Source organism: Daphnia magna, linkage group LG2 (assembly GCF_020631705.1).
Source record: "Daphnia magna isolate NIES linkage group LG2, ASM2063170v1.1, whole genome shotgun sequence".
Classification (NCBI taxonomy): domain Eukaryota; kingdom Metazoa; phylum Arthropoda; class Branchiopoda; order Diplostraca; family Daphniidae; genus Daphnia; species Daphnia magna.
Genome location: NC_059183.1, coordinates 14,844,267 through 14,857,695, shown reverse-complemented (window position 1 = coordinate 14,857,695; position 13,429 = coordinate 14,844,267). Strand labels below are relative to the sequence as shown.

General features: G+C 38.6%; 3 protein-coding genes across 6 annotated transcripts; 1 reads left to right on the top strand and 2 right to left on the bottom strand.

Moving 5' to 3' along the window:
• Window positions 1-217: 217 nt before the first annotated feature.
• On the bottom strand, window positions 218-1,701 carry LOC116916204 (leptin receptor gene-related protein). 2 transcript variants are annotated; one of them, XM_032921417.2, is made up of 4 exons: window positions 1,413-1,701; window positions 1,043-1,117; window positions 772-967; window positions 218-671 (listed from the first exon to the last, which is right to left on the bottom strand). In XM_032921417.2, exons 2-4 carry the CDS (start codon window positions 1,081-1,083, stop codon window positions 558-560), a joined length of 351 nt encoding a protein of 116 aa, XP_032777308.1. In that variant the 5' UTR covers window positions 1,084-1,117; window positions 1,413-1,701; the 3' UTR covers window positions 218-557. The 2 variants fall into 2 exon arrangements, with proteins under 2 accessions (XP_032777308.1, XP_032777309.1); XM_032921418.2 differs by lacking the exon at window positions 1,413-1,701 and adding an exon at window positions 1,182-1,394.
• A 1,089-nt stretch (window positions 1,702-2,790) lies between these two features.
• LOC116916197 (potassium channel subfamily K member 2) lies at window positions 2,791-12,181 on the top strand. 3 transcript variants are annotated; one of them, XM_045169679.1, is made up of 9 exons: window positions 2,791-8,928; window positions 9,548-9,592; window positions 9,679-9,864; window positions 10,381-10,396; window positions 10,466-10,713; window positions 10,844-10,942; window positions 11,090-11,205; window positions 11,287-11,424; window positions 11,491-12,181. In XM_045169679.1, the coding sequence occupies exons 1-9, from the start codon at window positions 8,808-8,810 to the stop codon at window positions 12,055-12,057; spliced, it is 1,536 nt and encodes a 511-aa protein (XP_045025614.1). In that variant the 5' UTR covers window positions 2,791-8,807; the 3' UTR covers window positions 12,058-12,181. The 3 variants fall into 3 exon arrangements, with proteins under 3 accessions (XP_045025614.1, XP_045025615.1, XP_045025613.1); XM_045169680.1 differs by lacking the exon at window positions 2,791-8,928 and having other exon boundaries at window positions 8,957-9,592; window positions 11,156-11,205; XM_045169678.1 differs by lacking the exon at window positions 2,791-8,928 and having other exon boundaries at window positions 8,958-9,592.
• On the bottom strand, window positions 12,165-13,423 carry LOC116916198. Its single transcript, XM_032921411.2, has 4 exons — window positions 13,199-13,423; window positions 12,807-13,121; window positions 12,555-12,745; window positions 12,165-12,482 (listed from the first exon to the last, which is right to left on the bottom strand). The coding sequence occupies exons 2-4, from the start codon at window positions 13,087-13,089 to the stop codon at window positions 12,336-12,338; spliced, it is 621 nt and encodes a 206-aa protein (XP_032777302.1). The 5' UTR covers window positions 13,090-13,121; window positions 13,199-13,423; the 3' UTR covers window positions 12,165-12,335.
• Window positions 13,424-13,429: the final 6 nt, after the last annotated feature.

The following is a 13,429-nucleotide window of genomic DNA, read 5'->3' as shown; positions in this document are numbered from 1 at the left end:
AAGAATAATGGAGGGACACTAAAATCAATACTCGACAACAAGATCGAGTTGGACGCCCGGGGTGGGGCTTGGCTGACACGAACAAACGGACTCGGTTTCTTTTCTTCCTCCAGCCCTTTCCTATACATTGATGCAGAGCGCGGAAAGGAGGCTTGGGAGACACCTCCCATTCTTTTGTCAAACGAAATAAGGAATGGAAACTTGTTTGCCGCGCAACTCCGAAAAGACAACAGTAGCTTTGTATTTGAAGTTGTATATGATGGTTACCAAGGTGTCACGTGATCCGTTGGATAACCAATTACACAACACAAAAATTCTCTTTTAGAAAGGGGAAAAAAAACTCATAATTTTTGTTTTTTTTTCAAATTCCAGGTGATGAAGACAAGGATGAAAGCGCTTATAGATAAACGGTTTGTAGGGAAAATAATAGAGAATAATGAAAAGAAGTAGAAGTGTCCGCTCGACGAATTCGAGAAATTCAGATTTTTAAACAACCAAACCAAAAGTTGCTCTATTTACACAGATAGGGACTTGTTGGCACCTTTAGCAAAGAATTCTCACCACATGCTATAATCCACGTCGTCATTGTCAAAAGCGAGGAAAAATCCCAAGATAGTGAGAAACACGACAATATTGGCCGTGATAACTAAACCTGCAGAACCCCACGCAATCTAAAATCAAATGCAAAGCATTTTAAGTTTTATGCAATTTGATTATTTGTTATCCACATTTAATATGATATATAAATTTGTGCATGTATATTTTTCTTACCACTGGTGTCATTGCTGGAGCTCTGGCTAGAACAATGGGGAGACTGAAGGCAGACACAACAATGCATGCTGTAATGAACAGGGCAATCTCACGACAAGGGTTTGTATTTCCTGTGCCATCTCCATATCTTCGTGAAACCACCACAGGAAGAGGTGCCAACAAATAAAACGCTACCATAAAAAATGGCCACCAGTTGCTGAGAAAAACATTTGGTCAAAGTCATTATTCTTAAGACATCTCTTTTAAGCAGGGCTTATTCACACAAACTCACCTATACTGCGGCAAGGCACAAGCCAAAACAAGAAAAGTCATTCCAATGGAGCCTGAGAAGGCTAACCCAATAAGACTGCAACAAAGTAAATTTATTCAAACTATGAACTAAACATCGAGAACTATCAATCTTTACTTACGCTTGAAATCCAAATGATTGACAACATCACACCACACGAATGGTTGTTCCAATGGTAGAATTGTTACATATTAATTAAGCAGAAATTAATAAACGTTTTTGATTACAGTTCTTTTACATACTAACGACAAAGCCGGAAGTATGACTCATAAAATTGCTTTGTGTGTAGGTTAAGGTAAGTAAAGGTGGTATATAACTCAAAAGACACTTTGATGTTTAGATTGAGACTTACCCCTTATTCCTGCCATTGTAATTATCTGTGTAGCTGCGAGTTTTTAATGCAATTTTCTCCAATTCGTAAAATTAGAAAACACTCCAAAAACAATTCGATTAGCAGCTCTTTACCCCGTACGGTTTACGCCGAAATATGAATACGGGGTTAGCTGTCACAAAAGGTTTCAAAGCCTCTTCTACTACCAGGACGATTGTGTTTGGGAGCGGCGGAGCGCGGATTCAAGTTCAAGTTTCATGCACTTCATGCTTCAAGCCAAGGTAATATACTAGTGGAAGGAGAAGCGTCGGATTGAATTAACTATAAGTAGGTTTTAGTGCTTGAGCTCAATTGACTTTAGCCTGGTGATAAAGTGAGCTAGAAAGGGAGCGATGGAGATGCAATTCGTAACTTGTGAAACAAATTTAACACGGACACGTCATCCAACCAAAAAGAATATGGATTCCCCATAGTGCGATATAATTAGTTTTGTATAAAGCTGTTGAGGAAATTGTAAATTTATTGGGGTATACTAGTGTACGGCCCCCCTGCATCCATCAAAGCAACAAGTACGACGACTACGGCTAATGAAAAAGGGTGTGCCCCAATTCCGTCCAGCAGGACACAAATGGATGAGCCTTCCGTTCCTCATGCCACCAAGTATTGCACGCAATTTCATTCTTGATAATGTATGCCAACAATAAATCAGAATTAAAATGGCCAGGAGCCACTGTCGACGCATTTTGATCCGTAGACCCTATTGTTAGGGGGTCCAAAAACAAAGGATGAGGAAAGTTAGGATAAAATTTTATCAGTAGCAGAAACAAAATAAGTTAGTCAGAGTTTAGTTAGTTCTGGGTGGCTCGTGACTCGTGAGTAGCTTGTAGTCGAAAAGTGAAGTGATTGAAAGGCAGGCCACGAGGTATGAATCAATCAAAGTTTCAGGAAAACATGTGGATCTGGATGTGGACTTAACAGGGATGTTATTTAAAGCAGAGTTTCACCCAAGTAAATATGCACACAACTGAAATAAAATTTCTTCTTTATTACTTCGACAGCCTACCTTTTACATTCGATTCTACCTTTTTGCATACCTTTGCTGTCAACCCGTCACTGTCACTGTGATGACAACAAAAAACCAACACTCATAAGTTAGTCTGCTGGAGAAATGATTTAATATTTCACAACATTGCTTTTCAGTTTGTGTTTGTTTCAGATAATTTCCAACTTTATCGATAGGAAGCGAATGCTATAGCAAGTCAGGATACACTAACATTAATCTCCTTTAAGCTAGATTGACTGGCATGACAGGAGACACAGTAAACAAATTGAAATTGTTGACTGATTTTTTGTCAGCCAACCACAAAATAACAAACGTCAACGTGCCTGGCTGATATAGGTCTATGGCGCAGTTAGAGTTGACAGCGATAAGATATTATGTTAACTTATGGTTTCCGTGCAACAAATTTTTGGTTTGCTGGGAGCTGAAGCTTTACTGAAAAAACGGCTGAATTCTTTGCTGTGTTTGAGAAACGTTATTGCAATGCACGTTTGATAAATTAGAAAAACTTTCTTTTCTTCACAAACTCCTTTCAACCATGTCACTTCTTCCTGAATCATTGAGCATTTTGTCGAAATATTACCAGCCGATTGTTGACGGTCAAGAGACTGTATCCGATGAATGTACGTACATACTCTCTATGCAATCGAGAACAGCAGTCGGAGCTCACGCTGACTGATGGTACAGTTATTAATGAGCGTCCGGCCGTCAGCACTTCCAATTGTATACAGAAACGTAATAGAGTCGATCTAAATCAGCCCTTGATTTACGAATATTGGAAAGTTATTTATAATGATATAAATGTTCATTAAATGCTCTAGTTTGTGTTACTAGGATAGCTGCGGGTGAGCTTGTCAACTACAAACGACTACGAACAATTTTCCAACGTTGAGTTGTTCGTTACAACTCAACGTAACAGGAAATGGACCCGGATTGTGATATACGGCCACGCTGGAAAATGATATTGTCTTCATTAAGATAGCATGAAGCTTTCCATCCTATTCACTTTTAATGACACAATAACAACTATGTGTAAGAATATATGTCTTTAAAGCTGCTATCTCCATTTAATTTCCTCGGGCAAAATTGGTTTTCTATTTCTCTGCCAGCCACTGCCCGTAGCTGGAACGAATGCCACCTTCACAGGATGGTGGTAATCTCAAAGCTTTGCATAATAAACACATCAGTTCTCATGAATAATCGCATCTGGCGGAATGTTGATTTGCTGAATCCTCGATTTGTTTGCAAGTTCATCGACCAGGTGTATATACTGGAAAAAACTAGTGTTTCAACAATAACAGACGTGGGGTGTTGACGATCTTATGGCCCAGTCCATACGTTTGATTTGTTCGTCTCTGCTGGCTTCCTTAAAAGTTTTGTCGTTTCGTAACGAAACGTAGCAATATAACTAATATATAACATTGATTATTTTCAAGAAGATCAAGATCCAACTGGTCTGCCATGGTGTAGCTGATTGACCCCGTATCGTAGGGAAAGAATTGCGTCTGACAACTCATTATAGATTTTTTGGCAAATGGATGGTATTTACAAGGAAATATCTTACGGGATGGCCATCACATCACAATTAAATTGTTTCAAAGGCAACTGGAGATTTGTAGCACATTTGTACACGTTTCCGTAAAAGGGAATAAACAGTACTATATCGCAGGTCATGTTTTTTGATTCATTGTTGTCTATTTTAAAAGCCATTTCAATTCCACGAAAATAGCAAACAAAGATGACTTTGCCTCTTACGATGACCGCTTGTTACATGCACGTATGAGTTAGAAGTATTATTTCACATCAAATGTTTTAGATTCTTAATTTCTTGTGGCATTGAAACGCGAGAGGCGTTTACTCGATGACTCTCCGTTTATGGTCTGCAAACAATTTCGAGGTGTGGAAATAACAACCGGCACCGACGTATGATGACGCAGTTTGCTCGCATAAAAAATGGGCTTGCCAACGCACTCGGTTGCGTGAAACGCATTTAACTAATATTCATTTGAAAGTTTGGTTAGTTATAAAAAACACTCGTCTCGCAACAACAAAAAAAACATTTAGTAAAATATAATTCATTCTGGCACCCTGATTACATAAGAAAAAGCATGGAACACTAAAAGCCTTAAAAAAAACCAGCTGGAACAAGGCTGATGAAAAACTTTCTTTCCTCTCGATAGATTCCCGGGGCTGAAAAACGAAGAAACTTCACAAACACATTGCGTTAAGTATCGCAGTCAGTTAGGGTTATACTATATAACAAGTTCCATTTGTATGCGACAAGTTTGCCGCTTAAACTAGCGGCATATTTACCAGATGCAATGTAACCAAAAAGTTTCGTGTTTTGCGTGGATGGGCTCGAGTCCTTTTCGCTGATAAAATAACTACATATACATTCTGACTTTCATTAAAAAGTAACACGCATGTTTCGTTGCGTCGTTGCATGAGTTCACCGAAAACAACTTGTTTGTCTGGCTGCTGTTTACTTATCGTGCAATTCAAGGTTTGTTGCACCTGCGTATTAGTCGAATGTTAAATGAAAAACCAAGATAACATTTTCCGTGGCTATGTGAAGTAATCGCTAAAGCTACGTTATATATTAAGCTACGTCGTTTCACATCCTTTAATCAACTTTTTTTTTGCAAAAGCCACGGGCTCACGTTGAAGTTTTCTTGTTCAGAAAGGTGAACGTATTGATTAGATCCAAGGTAAACAGATTACCCTCTTATTACGTATGCGAACCTAAATTGTGGGTGCTTGTTTCCCAGGATGACGATACTTTAAGTTGTAAATGCATAATCAAGTAATATCAGTCAACGTCGTATAACCAGTTCTTCAGATATTGTCATTCTTATGGTGAAAATCGTGTTTTTACGCAGGTGGCTATATAATACATGAATGCCGCTGCCTGCAATCATCTTTTAATATCATGTCGCGCTTATGATCAATCCTCAGGTCAATTGTAATTCAAGAGGCTAGTTCAATCACCGTCCGAATTCCAAACGGTGAAATCGTGCAGTCTGCTGCAGAATGAAATTGACGGCGTTTGAATTAAAGTGGCGTAACGGTTTGGCATTATGCATAGCAAATGAAGTGGGTATAACATCCGGCAGATTATAGGCTGGTATATGATTGCCCTACATCAGGTATACAGGGAAAACGAAATCCGTAAGATCAGAGTCTTTATTCATCCAGGAAAGAATGGAAGGAATGCTGATTAACATTCAATGGCCTTTGTTTCGCTTTTAGATTTTTTTAAAAGCAGGAATCAGTGATGTACTGTGAAGACTTGGTTTGATTTGCAATTCATCGTTCAAAAAGGATTGCTCCGCATATTTTACTTGCTGACGTACGCCCTGTAAAAGACGTCATGCGTTTCTAAGATGTATAGAAACTATAAGTATTTGCATTTACCACTCCCGAAAGAATGTAGATCATAAAAAAAAAAATTACCTCACAGCGCCTCACTTAAACGCTGATCAGTTTTCTGTCAATTCATCGAATCAAATTGACTGGAAGCAGGTGAAATTCTCACAGCAGGTAGATACGAAAATCATTGATTTAACGTTTCGGTGCAAGCACGTCAACAGTTGCGCACTGGGGTTTCTCCACAGTGAGATGCCAATCGCAAATCAGACATCACGTCATCACCTTTGAGTTTTCTTAACAAAGGTTCGATCGATTTGCATATGTCTAGGTTGCGTCATATTGTATTTTCAACTTTGTTGCGACACGAATGCAGAATTTATTTAACCATCATCGATGCTGTGACAACTTGTATAGGATACAGTACTTATGTGCGGTTAGGCATTTCAACCAATTCTCCGAGTGAACGTGATCAATAACAGCATATCTACGCGCATGGGTTGTAGACGCATCTTTTTATTGACGACAAGTAGGGAACGTGATTAAAGGTTAATATCTAACCTACATGACAAAACGACTGAAAGTTTCTTATCGTGGCATTTCTACAACATTTAATCTGCATCACTGGTGACATATGTTAATCGGTACGAATAGCTGAATCGAAAGCTCTCATTGGTAAAAGCTTCGTTGGATTCAGTGGCACAAAAGAACTTTGTCCTATATGTCAATGTTCTTTCTCCTTCTTTTGTTTCAACAATTTTAATGGGCCAAGATCTCCATGTCATTTGAAATCCAGTTTGTCAATCAGCTTGTAAACTAATCGCACACAAAAGGGTAATCTGTATACTGCCCTGAACATCATCAATCGGGGGCTTGTTTCATTCCGGTATACAAATGATTGGACTACTGAACTTGAAGCTGCTCTTGTGATATGAAATTTAATCCTAGCGAAAGCGATGTGATCGCTTAGAACCTAAGATGGGGGGTTTCATAACAGATTCTTTTTTAGAGCAGTTCAGTAGACCACGGTCTCGAACGTAGCCCTTTTCCCCCATTTCTCAAATTGGGGTTAAACGCCATTTTTAGGGCGCGTTTCGAAAGACTTGCTAATGCATTCTTGTAGTTCCAATGCAGCTCTTCTATCATCAGTAAATAGACGGTATAGAATTTCAAATCTATATACCCAAATGAGGCATTCATTTTCCTCGGCCTTATATTTGCTTTGCCACAATGCTAAAATAACTTTTGACCTTCAATTGAGACTTGCAAACGAGCATCTGCGTGTACAAAATTGATAATAAGCATTCACCGCGAATGCGGCGGACGTAAGTAGGGACGCTTCTCTTTGAAATCGGATGAACTTCTCATGTAATTACATTAACCAGAAATGCTCACATGCCATCACTAGACCCTTTCTATTGCAAATGAAGAGTAAAGGAAAATAATGCGATCGAAAAAGGTACTCTGGTCTTTTGCATCGCAATCGCTTTCCCTTACAACAGCACATGCCCCAGACAGGTGAGGCTTTTTTCGTGATGTATACAACACAGACTTTTGCTTTGTGCGCATTTTTATTTGATATCGCACCATCGGGACTTTCAAGCGCAACTTTTTTCACCGGTACGGCAGTGAAAAAAAGAATGGAAAAAGGAAGTTTTCACGACGGCAATAAATATAGCAGCCCCATGGTTTGTGGCTGATATAAAAATTTAAATTGAAGAACATTTGTGGGAAGGAATAAAAAAAAAAATTGTTGGGATTCTAGTAAGAACTAGTTCACTCACTGGTTTTGCAATGTGTATCTCTTATCGGGATCGTGACACTATTATCATGTGGTAGAAACAAGTATTTTATAATGATATACTTTAAGTGCATAGTGATAAGATTTTCCTAATGAACTAGATACTAAATAAAAAAATTAAAGAAACAAAAGCTATAGAATAAATACGCATGAGTTATGAATTATTTGAGCAAAAACTTGAGTTAAGAACATCTATATAACTAGTTCAATAAATGAATATACATTAATTATTCTTCGATATATGTCAGCTTAGTATATGATTAAACTAATTCTTAGTTTTCAGAAGTCTTAAAGATAAAGTTTGCAAGAGTTACCCTCCCATTTAGTAATCGATCTGCTTGATAGGCTATCGTTGTTCTTGTCGTAACGATGTCAGATCCACGACCAACGCTTGGGGATCAGTGTAAGCTGCAAAATCGATCGACTTCTCTTGGAGGCGAAACGTCTAGCGCTCCTTCCTTATATGATATCCACCGAAAAACTTGGTGCGTCTTACTTTCTCTTTGACCCCCAGAGAGATCTTTGATAACAATCCAATGTCCCGTGGTAATGTGCCATTTCTTCCAACTATTTTGCGCTTAGAAACTGCTGCAGTCACCAAAATACATTACTTAATGTTAATATACAGCCAGCTGTGTACTTCAAAGCAGCTTTCTTATTTGCGTTTAACTTGTTGAGCTCATTTCAGATTGTTGCTTCACCTGTGCCAGTGAACTTAGTTAATTATGCCAAATGGACACGGTGCTGCATATACTTCTTTGCAACCAGTTTGTACGAGACACATGAAAGAAACAAATTATCGTACTGATGACGATAGTAATAATACGTTCTTAATTATTACATGAAACAATTTTAATCACTTTAAAACAACAATGTCTGGCATGTAGAAGCTCCTCTTTCCATAGATGGCATTCTATTAGCGGGACCTGGTTCAAATTCAAGTTATGTCGCTTTCACGAAAACAGCAAATGCATTTAAAATGTAATGCACCGATGAAAATGGGCAAGTAGCCAAACTATAGTTTTCCTATATTAGGCCAGTGGCACTTTTCGCTACAGAAGCTTTATACAGGTGTGGCTGCGTCCACACACGCTATACCTGATGCCTCTATTTGGCAGTTGCCTGTAGATTATGTGCAAACAAGTGAAGTTCCATCGCGGTGCAGACCAGAAATTTTTCGAGAAAAGATATGGGTTGGAAAAGCTCATTGGTTATTCATTTGGGATTCTGGTTCTATCTACTCGTTGGCGGACTAGTTTTTTATTACCTCGAAAATCCAACGTATCATCTCTCATCGCTACCTAATAAACGTAACAAGTGGAATATTTTATTTATTTATTTTATTTTTTTCCGTTTTTCTAGTAATTATTCCAGTTCTGTTTTATTGAATAATCCCGTTTTCAGCACCACGGCTCTATATACAATCAGGGTTTAATTGGTGAAAATAATTGTGGAGAAACGACTCGTACACTGTTGAAATTGTATACAGATTGAAAAGAGAATGGGTGACGTTTGTGTATGTCATTATGCATTTCTCGAAAAGGTTTATGCTAAAAAAGGATAGACAAAACAAACTGAGGATGATTTGCTTACCTGCCCGTACCTGCCTCTGTACAGTTTACTGTTTGTAAAAGAAAAATTCTGCTAATTTATCACCAAGATGTTGACTTTCACCTTTTGAACGATGCATTAGCTGAAGTTCTGTTTCGTGAATTTTTTTCTTATAAAAAAAAAGATTATTTGGAATGTGTCCTTGGTTTCAAGCCACAGATAAAGCGTAGATAATTTATCACGCCATGGATATGGCGATAAGTGCTTCCACGAGGCATTTTGTGAATGTCTTTATAATGCACGATGTTAACCAAATGACAATCCGAGGGGAAAAACCTGTTATTCATTTCAATCTAATGTTTTCGTTTATATTTATAGCAATCACGATAAACGACACGTTCTGTCAGCATCTTGTTCATTCAGGTAAAAGCATTTCTTGGAAAAAAAAACTTTTTTTGATGAAAGTCTTCCATGGAATTTTCCTTTAATGAATTTAAATGCCTCCGTAGTTGGAAATTACGTGAGAACGCGTGACAGCGTGCAACAAGAAGATTCGCTGGTGTGGTTGGCCGCTGTGCAAGAATCGTGCAACAATCTAACATTTTTAAACAAGACCGACGAGTACGCGAATGGAGACAATCCGTGGGAATTTTCAAGCGCACTGTTTTTGTGCATGACAATCCTCACCACCGTCGGTATAACCGAAATTTAACAATAACTAATTGTTCGCTAAGTTTATTTTTCCGTGAGCTTAGAATATGTGATGTAATTTTCTATCTGTTTATTCGTTTTCTATTGACCTTCGTTCGGTGCAGTAACTAATACTAAACTTGGCCGGTTTGCCTTTCCGTATCAGCCTATTAAGGAACATAATGCACGATCGAGAAAAACCTTTCACATTTTGTTAACTCCCGTTTAAGAAAGGCTCTGCATCTGCAATTAAACCCGTTTAGAATAACAATTAGAATTCTCTGACCATGGCACAGACTGTACTCCGGAATCTACTATTCTAAACATGTCTGAATTACTAACCCTATAAAGCGTAATCGTAAAATGTAGTGGAAGGTCTGGAAGACAAAAACAAATGTGTTTTTCTTTTGAATATTTCTTTTGAACAAATGCGCAATGTCTTTGAATTGTTAGTGACCGATGATAGACACAATTATCGTAAGAGTAATATTTTAAAAAAATTTTATTATTTGATTTCACAGGCTATGGAAATTTCAGGTATGTAACGGTGGTCTATTTAACGGTCAGTTGTAAATGATGTGAGAAATGCGATTTGTTTTTTTCCAGTCCAAAAAGCAGTGGGGGTAAAATCTTCTGCATGTTTTACGGGTTAATTGGAATCCCGATATGCGGAGTGTTTCTCGCTTCGACCAGTGACTATTTCAGCAATAGCTTTCTGCACCTGTACGATCGACAACAGCAGAAATTTCAGAAAGAGAAACGATTCGACATCTTACATTGCAGCGATCTTATTTTTCCTTGCTGGACTTGCGGTCTTCCTCTTCATTCCCGCAGCGATTTTCGTTTTCATCGAGGTAGGGCAAATCCATTGAGTTGGAAAATAATTTTCATATTCCTACCAAAAGAAAAAGCAGTTAAACATTACTCGACATACTTTTTAACCAACAACAACAAAAAATAGATACACTTACCTCTGTTGATTAGGTTTAATATTGTTCTGCTTTAAGGACTGGTCTTTCCTGGATGCTACATATTTTTCATTTGTCACGCTCACAACCATTGGCTTTGGAGATATTGTTGCAGGTGAGACTGATCCCGAAATTTAACTAAATAGCAAATTGAATGCGAAAACAAAAGTGAAACTTATTTAAGGGGGTATACCACAGTGGTTAGTTGTTTCATTTGTTTAAATTGCATACCACTATTTACGGCATATTTAATTGTAAACAGCTCAGGAAACGAATTTGCCGCTATTGTGGTTCTACCGCATTTGTTGGATTATCTGGGTCACGCTAGGCATCGCATATTGGGCCATAATCGTTACCTTCATCACAAAGGCTCTCAAGGTTATTATTTTTAATAGGAATTGTTGCTTCCAGCAACAAACAGTTTGGAACTGCATTTTTATTCTTTTTTTATTTTGACAGTCGAAAGAATTAAGGCAAAAATGGGAAGAAACAAGTGATACACTCGCTGCGCAAGCTATGGAGATGCAGAAAATTGTGGAACACCAGCTCTCAAACAATGGCCAACACGGGAACGCATTTATAGCTTTGAAATCCAAAGTATCTACTATCAATTAAATTCAAAGAATCACTCTAGATTGACAGCAATTTTCTTATTTCAATTAGGCTGTCTTTGATTTCGCTTTACAATTAACAGGCTCCATGGGAAACGTAAAGGATGAAGTTGAGTGTCAGCCTCTACCCGGTATAGCAACGGCCTTCAAACCTGGTCTTGGCCGTGGGATATTCGCCTTGATGGAGTTGTCTGTTAAGAGACTTGGTCAACACCAACAACCAGTCAATCAATCTACTCCAAATTTTGTCGGGGATCAAGTCGACAACTCTCCGCAAACTAATGAAGCTATTCGACCAACACTTATCAACGCCAAGTCCTCCAGCATGGATTCCGGTTTTAATGATTCCGATGTGATGGATAGCATTAATGATATGAGTCCAAATCCGTCAAGAGAGCTATCAAAGACAAGTAGTCGCAGATCTCTTCCTTGCGCACCAGAGCCGAAGGCCAACGGGAAAAAAGAAAGCAAATGGAAGTTGTTGTCTCGCAGCCAAATTCAACCTGAATTGCAAAATCGTAATTCGATCGAAGGTCCACTACTTGGAGATCTGCTAATGGAAGCCATACTGATTTTTAACGAAGCAGAAAAAAGAGGAACTAACCTTCGTCGAACTTAAAAGAACTATTTAAGTCACCACTGTAGTACACCTGTTGACTACGTGTCACACCTAAAGGTGTGTACTTTACACTCGTACAGCACGATTGATGACACGTCGAAAATAAATAGTTTTCACTGCTTTATTTGCGTCCATTTACGACTTTCTTTCACATATATAATCTAAATGTAATGTATATTTTATATGTTTTTCAAAAAACGACATAGAAATCGAAATAAATTAGATTCATCAATTCAGAAGACACGACGATAAAACGCACGAATTTTTGTTCACTTTAACTATTTTGTCGGAGCAGATAATCCAAAATTGGACGGCGATGGCGGTGGAGCAGAAATACGTTTTTGCAATTCTCTAGTACAGTTCTTCGGCGTAACCATGCCCGATGTGCTTTTCTTTGCTTCAATTCCCAGCATATCGCGTAATGCCTGAATGAAAATCAAAAAATAAAGATGATTAGCAAAAGGATGATCTCAAAACCCAAGCTTTTCAAATGATACCTGATCGGTTTTACGTAAAGCCTGTTCAACATTTTTGAGAATCTCTTCAGTACGTGGCGAGCGAATAATGGAAAGACGATTACTAGAGTTAGACGACTGGAAATCAGCACCCTCGTCCTCGTAGCACAGTTGTGGATTACTGGACCACATACTCTCCTCGTCGTCATCCAAAAGTCGATCTAATTCTTGACCTGATAAATCATCTATGTTTTCTTTTTTCACAAAAAACTGACAGTAATTGATGTCACTAACCTTGTGGAATCATCACGTCGTCTATGGTAGCATAACGTGGACCGTCGGCGAACGTGGGCAAACCTATGCGTGGGATCTCGATGCGTGGAACACCTTGCAACGAGGAGCTACGGAAACGCTGACCAATCTCTCGATGGATGTCACGGATCTCTCGGCCCATGTTACGAAACTCGTTACCAAAATCACGACTCATGTCCCGCAAATCAGCACTTAAACGACGTGATGTATCACGCACTAGTTCCACTGTGGCCGTGGCCAAACCTCTCGGAGATGAATTCGACATTCTCAATCAGCAGTAAACTTGAACAAACTGATCTAGGAATCGAGTGCAATCAGTGTTAACGAAAGAAGGGAATGAAAACTCAGAATGAAAAGAAAAAAATTAAATCTACCTGGTGGTATCAAGTGATGGGATCCGGGATAACGTTATTTATTCTCGGCCAGAGGCAGGTTGAACAATGGCGACCATCAGTAATGAACCCATACACACAACTGACGTTCGCTCCCTCTCTCTTTTGACGTCGGGATTGCTAAAACACCTGATTTGACCTTGCCGAAACAACCATTTTCTTTTTTCTTTCTCAAATGTCCTTCCCCTCCCCATGTTTACACGAGCCGCGCTG

Excerpts from the sequence above, each read along its gene's own strand:
- LOC116916204 (XM_032921417.2), bottom strand. The coding sequence starts at position 1,083 with ATGACTTTTCTTGTTTTGGCTTGTGCCTTGCCGCAGTATAG. Across the intron at positions 968-1,042 it reads TGTGCCTTGCCGCAGTATAG|CAACTGGTGGCCATTTTTTA; the intron begins GTGAGTTTGTGT and ends TGTTTTTCTCAG. Across the intron at positions 672-771 it reads CTCCAGCAATGACACCAGTG|ATTGCGTGGGGTTCTGCAGG; the intron begins GTAAGAAAAATA and ends ATTTGATTTTAG.
- LOC116916197 (XM_045169678.1), top strand. The coding sequence starts at position 9,415 with ATGGATATGGCGATAAGTGCTTCCACGAGGCATTTTGTGAATGTCTTT. Across the intron at positions 10,943-11,089 it reads CTTTGGAGATATTGTTGCAG|CTCAGGAAACGAATTTGCCG; the intron begins GTGAGACTGATC and ends AATTGTAAACAG. Across the intron at positions 11,425-11,490 it reads TTATAGCTTTGAAATCCAAA|GCTGTCTTTGATTTCGCTTT; the intron begins GTATCTACTATC and ends TATTTCAATTAG.
- LOC116916198 (XM_032921411.2), bottom strand. The coding sequence starts at position 13,089 with ATGTCGAATTCATCTCCGAGAGGTTTGGCCACGGCCACAGTGGAACTA. Across the intron at positions 12,746-12,806 it reads CGACGTGATGATTCCACAAG|GTCAAGAATTAGATCGACTT; the intron begins GTTAGTGACATC and ends ATGATTTATCAG. Across the intron at positions 12,483-12,554 it reads CTTTACGTAAAACCGATCAG|GCATTACGCGATATGCTGGG; the intron begins GTATCATTTGAA and ends ATTTTCATTCAG.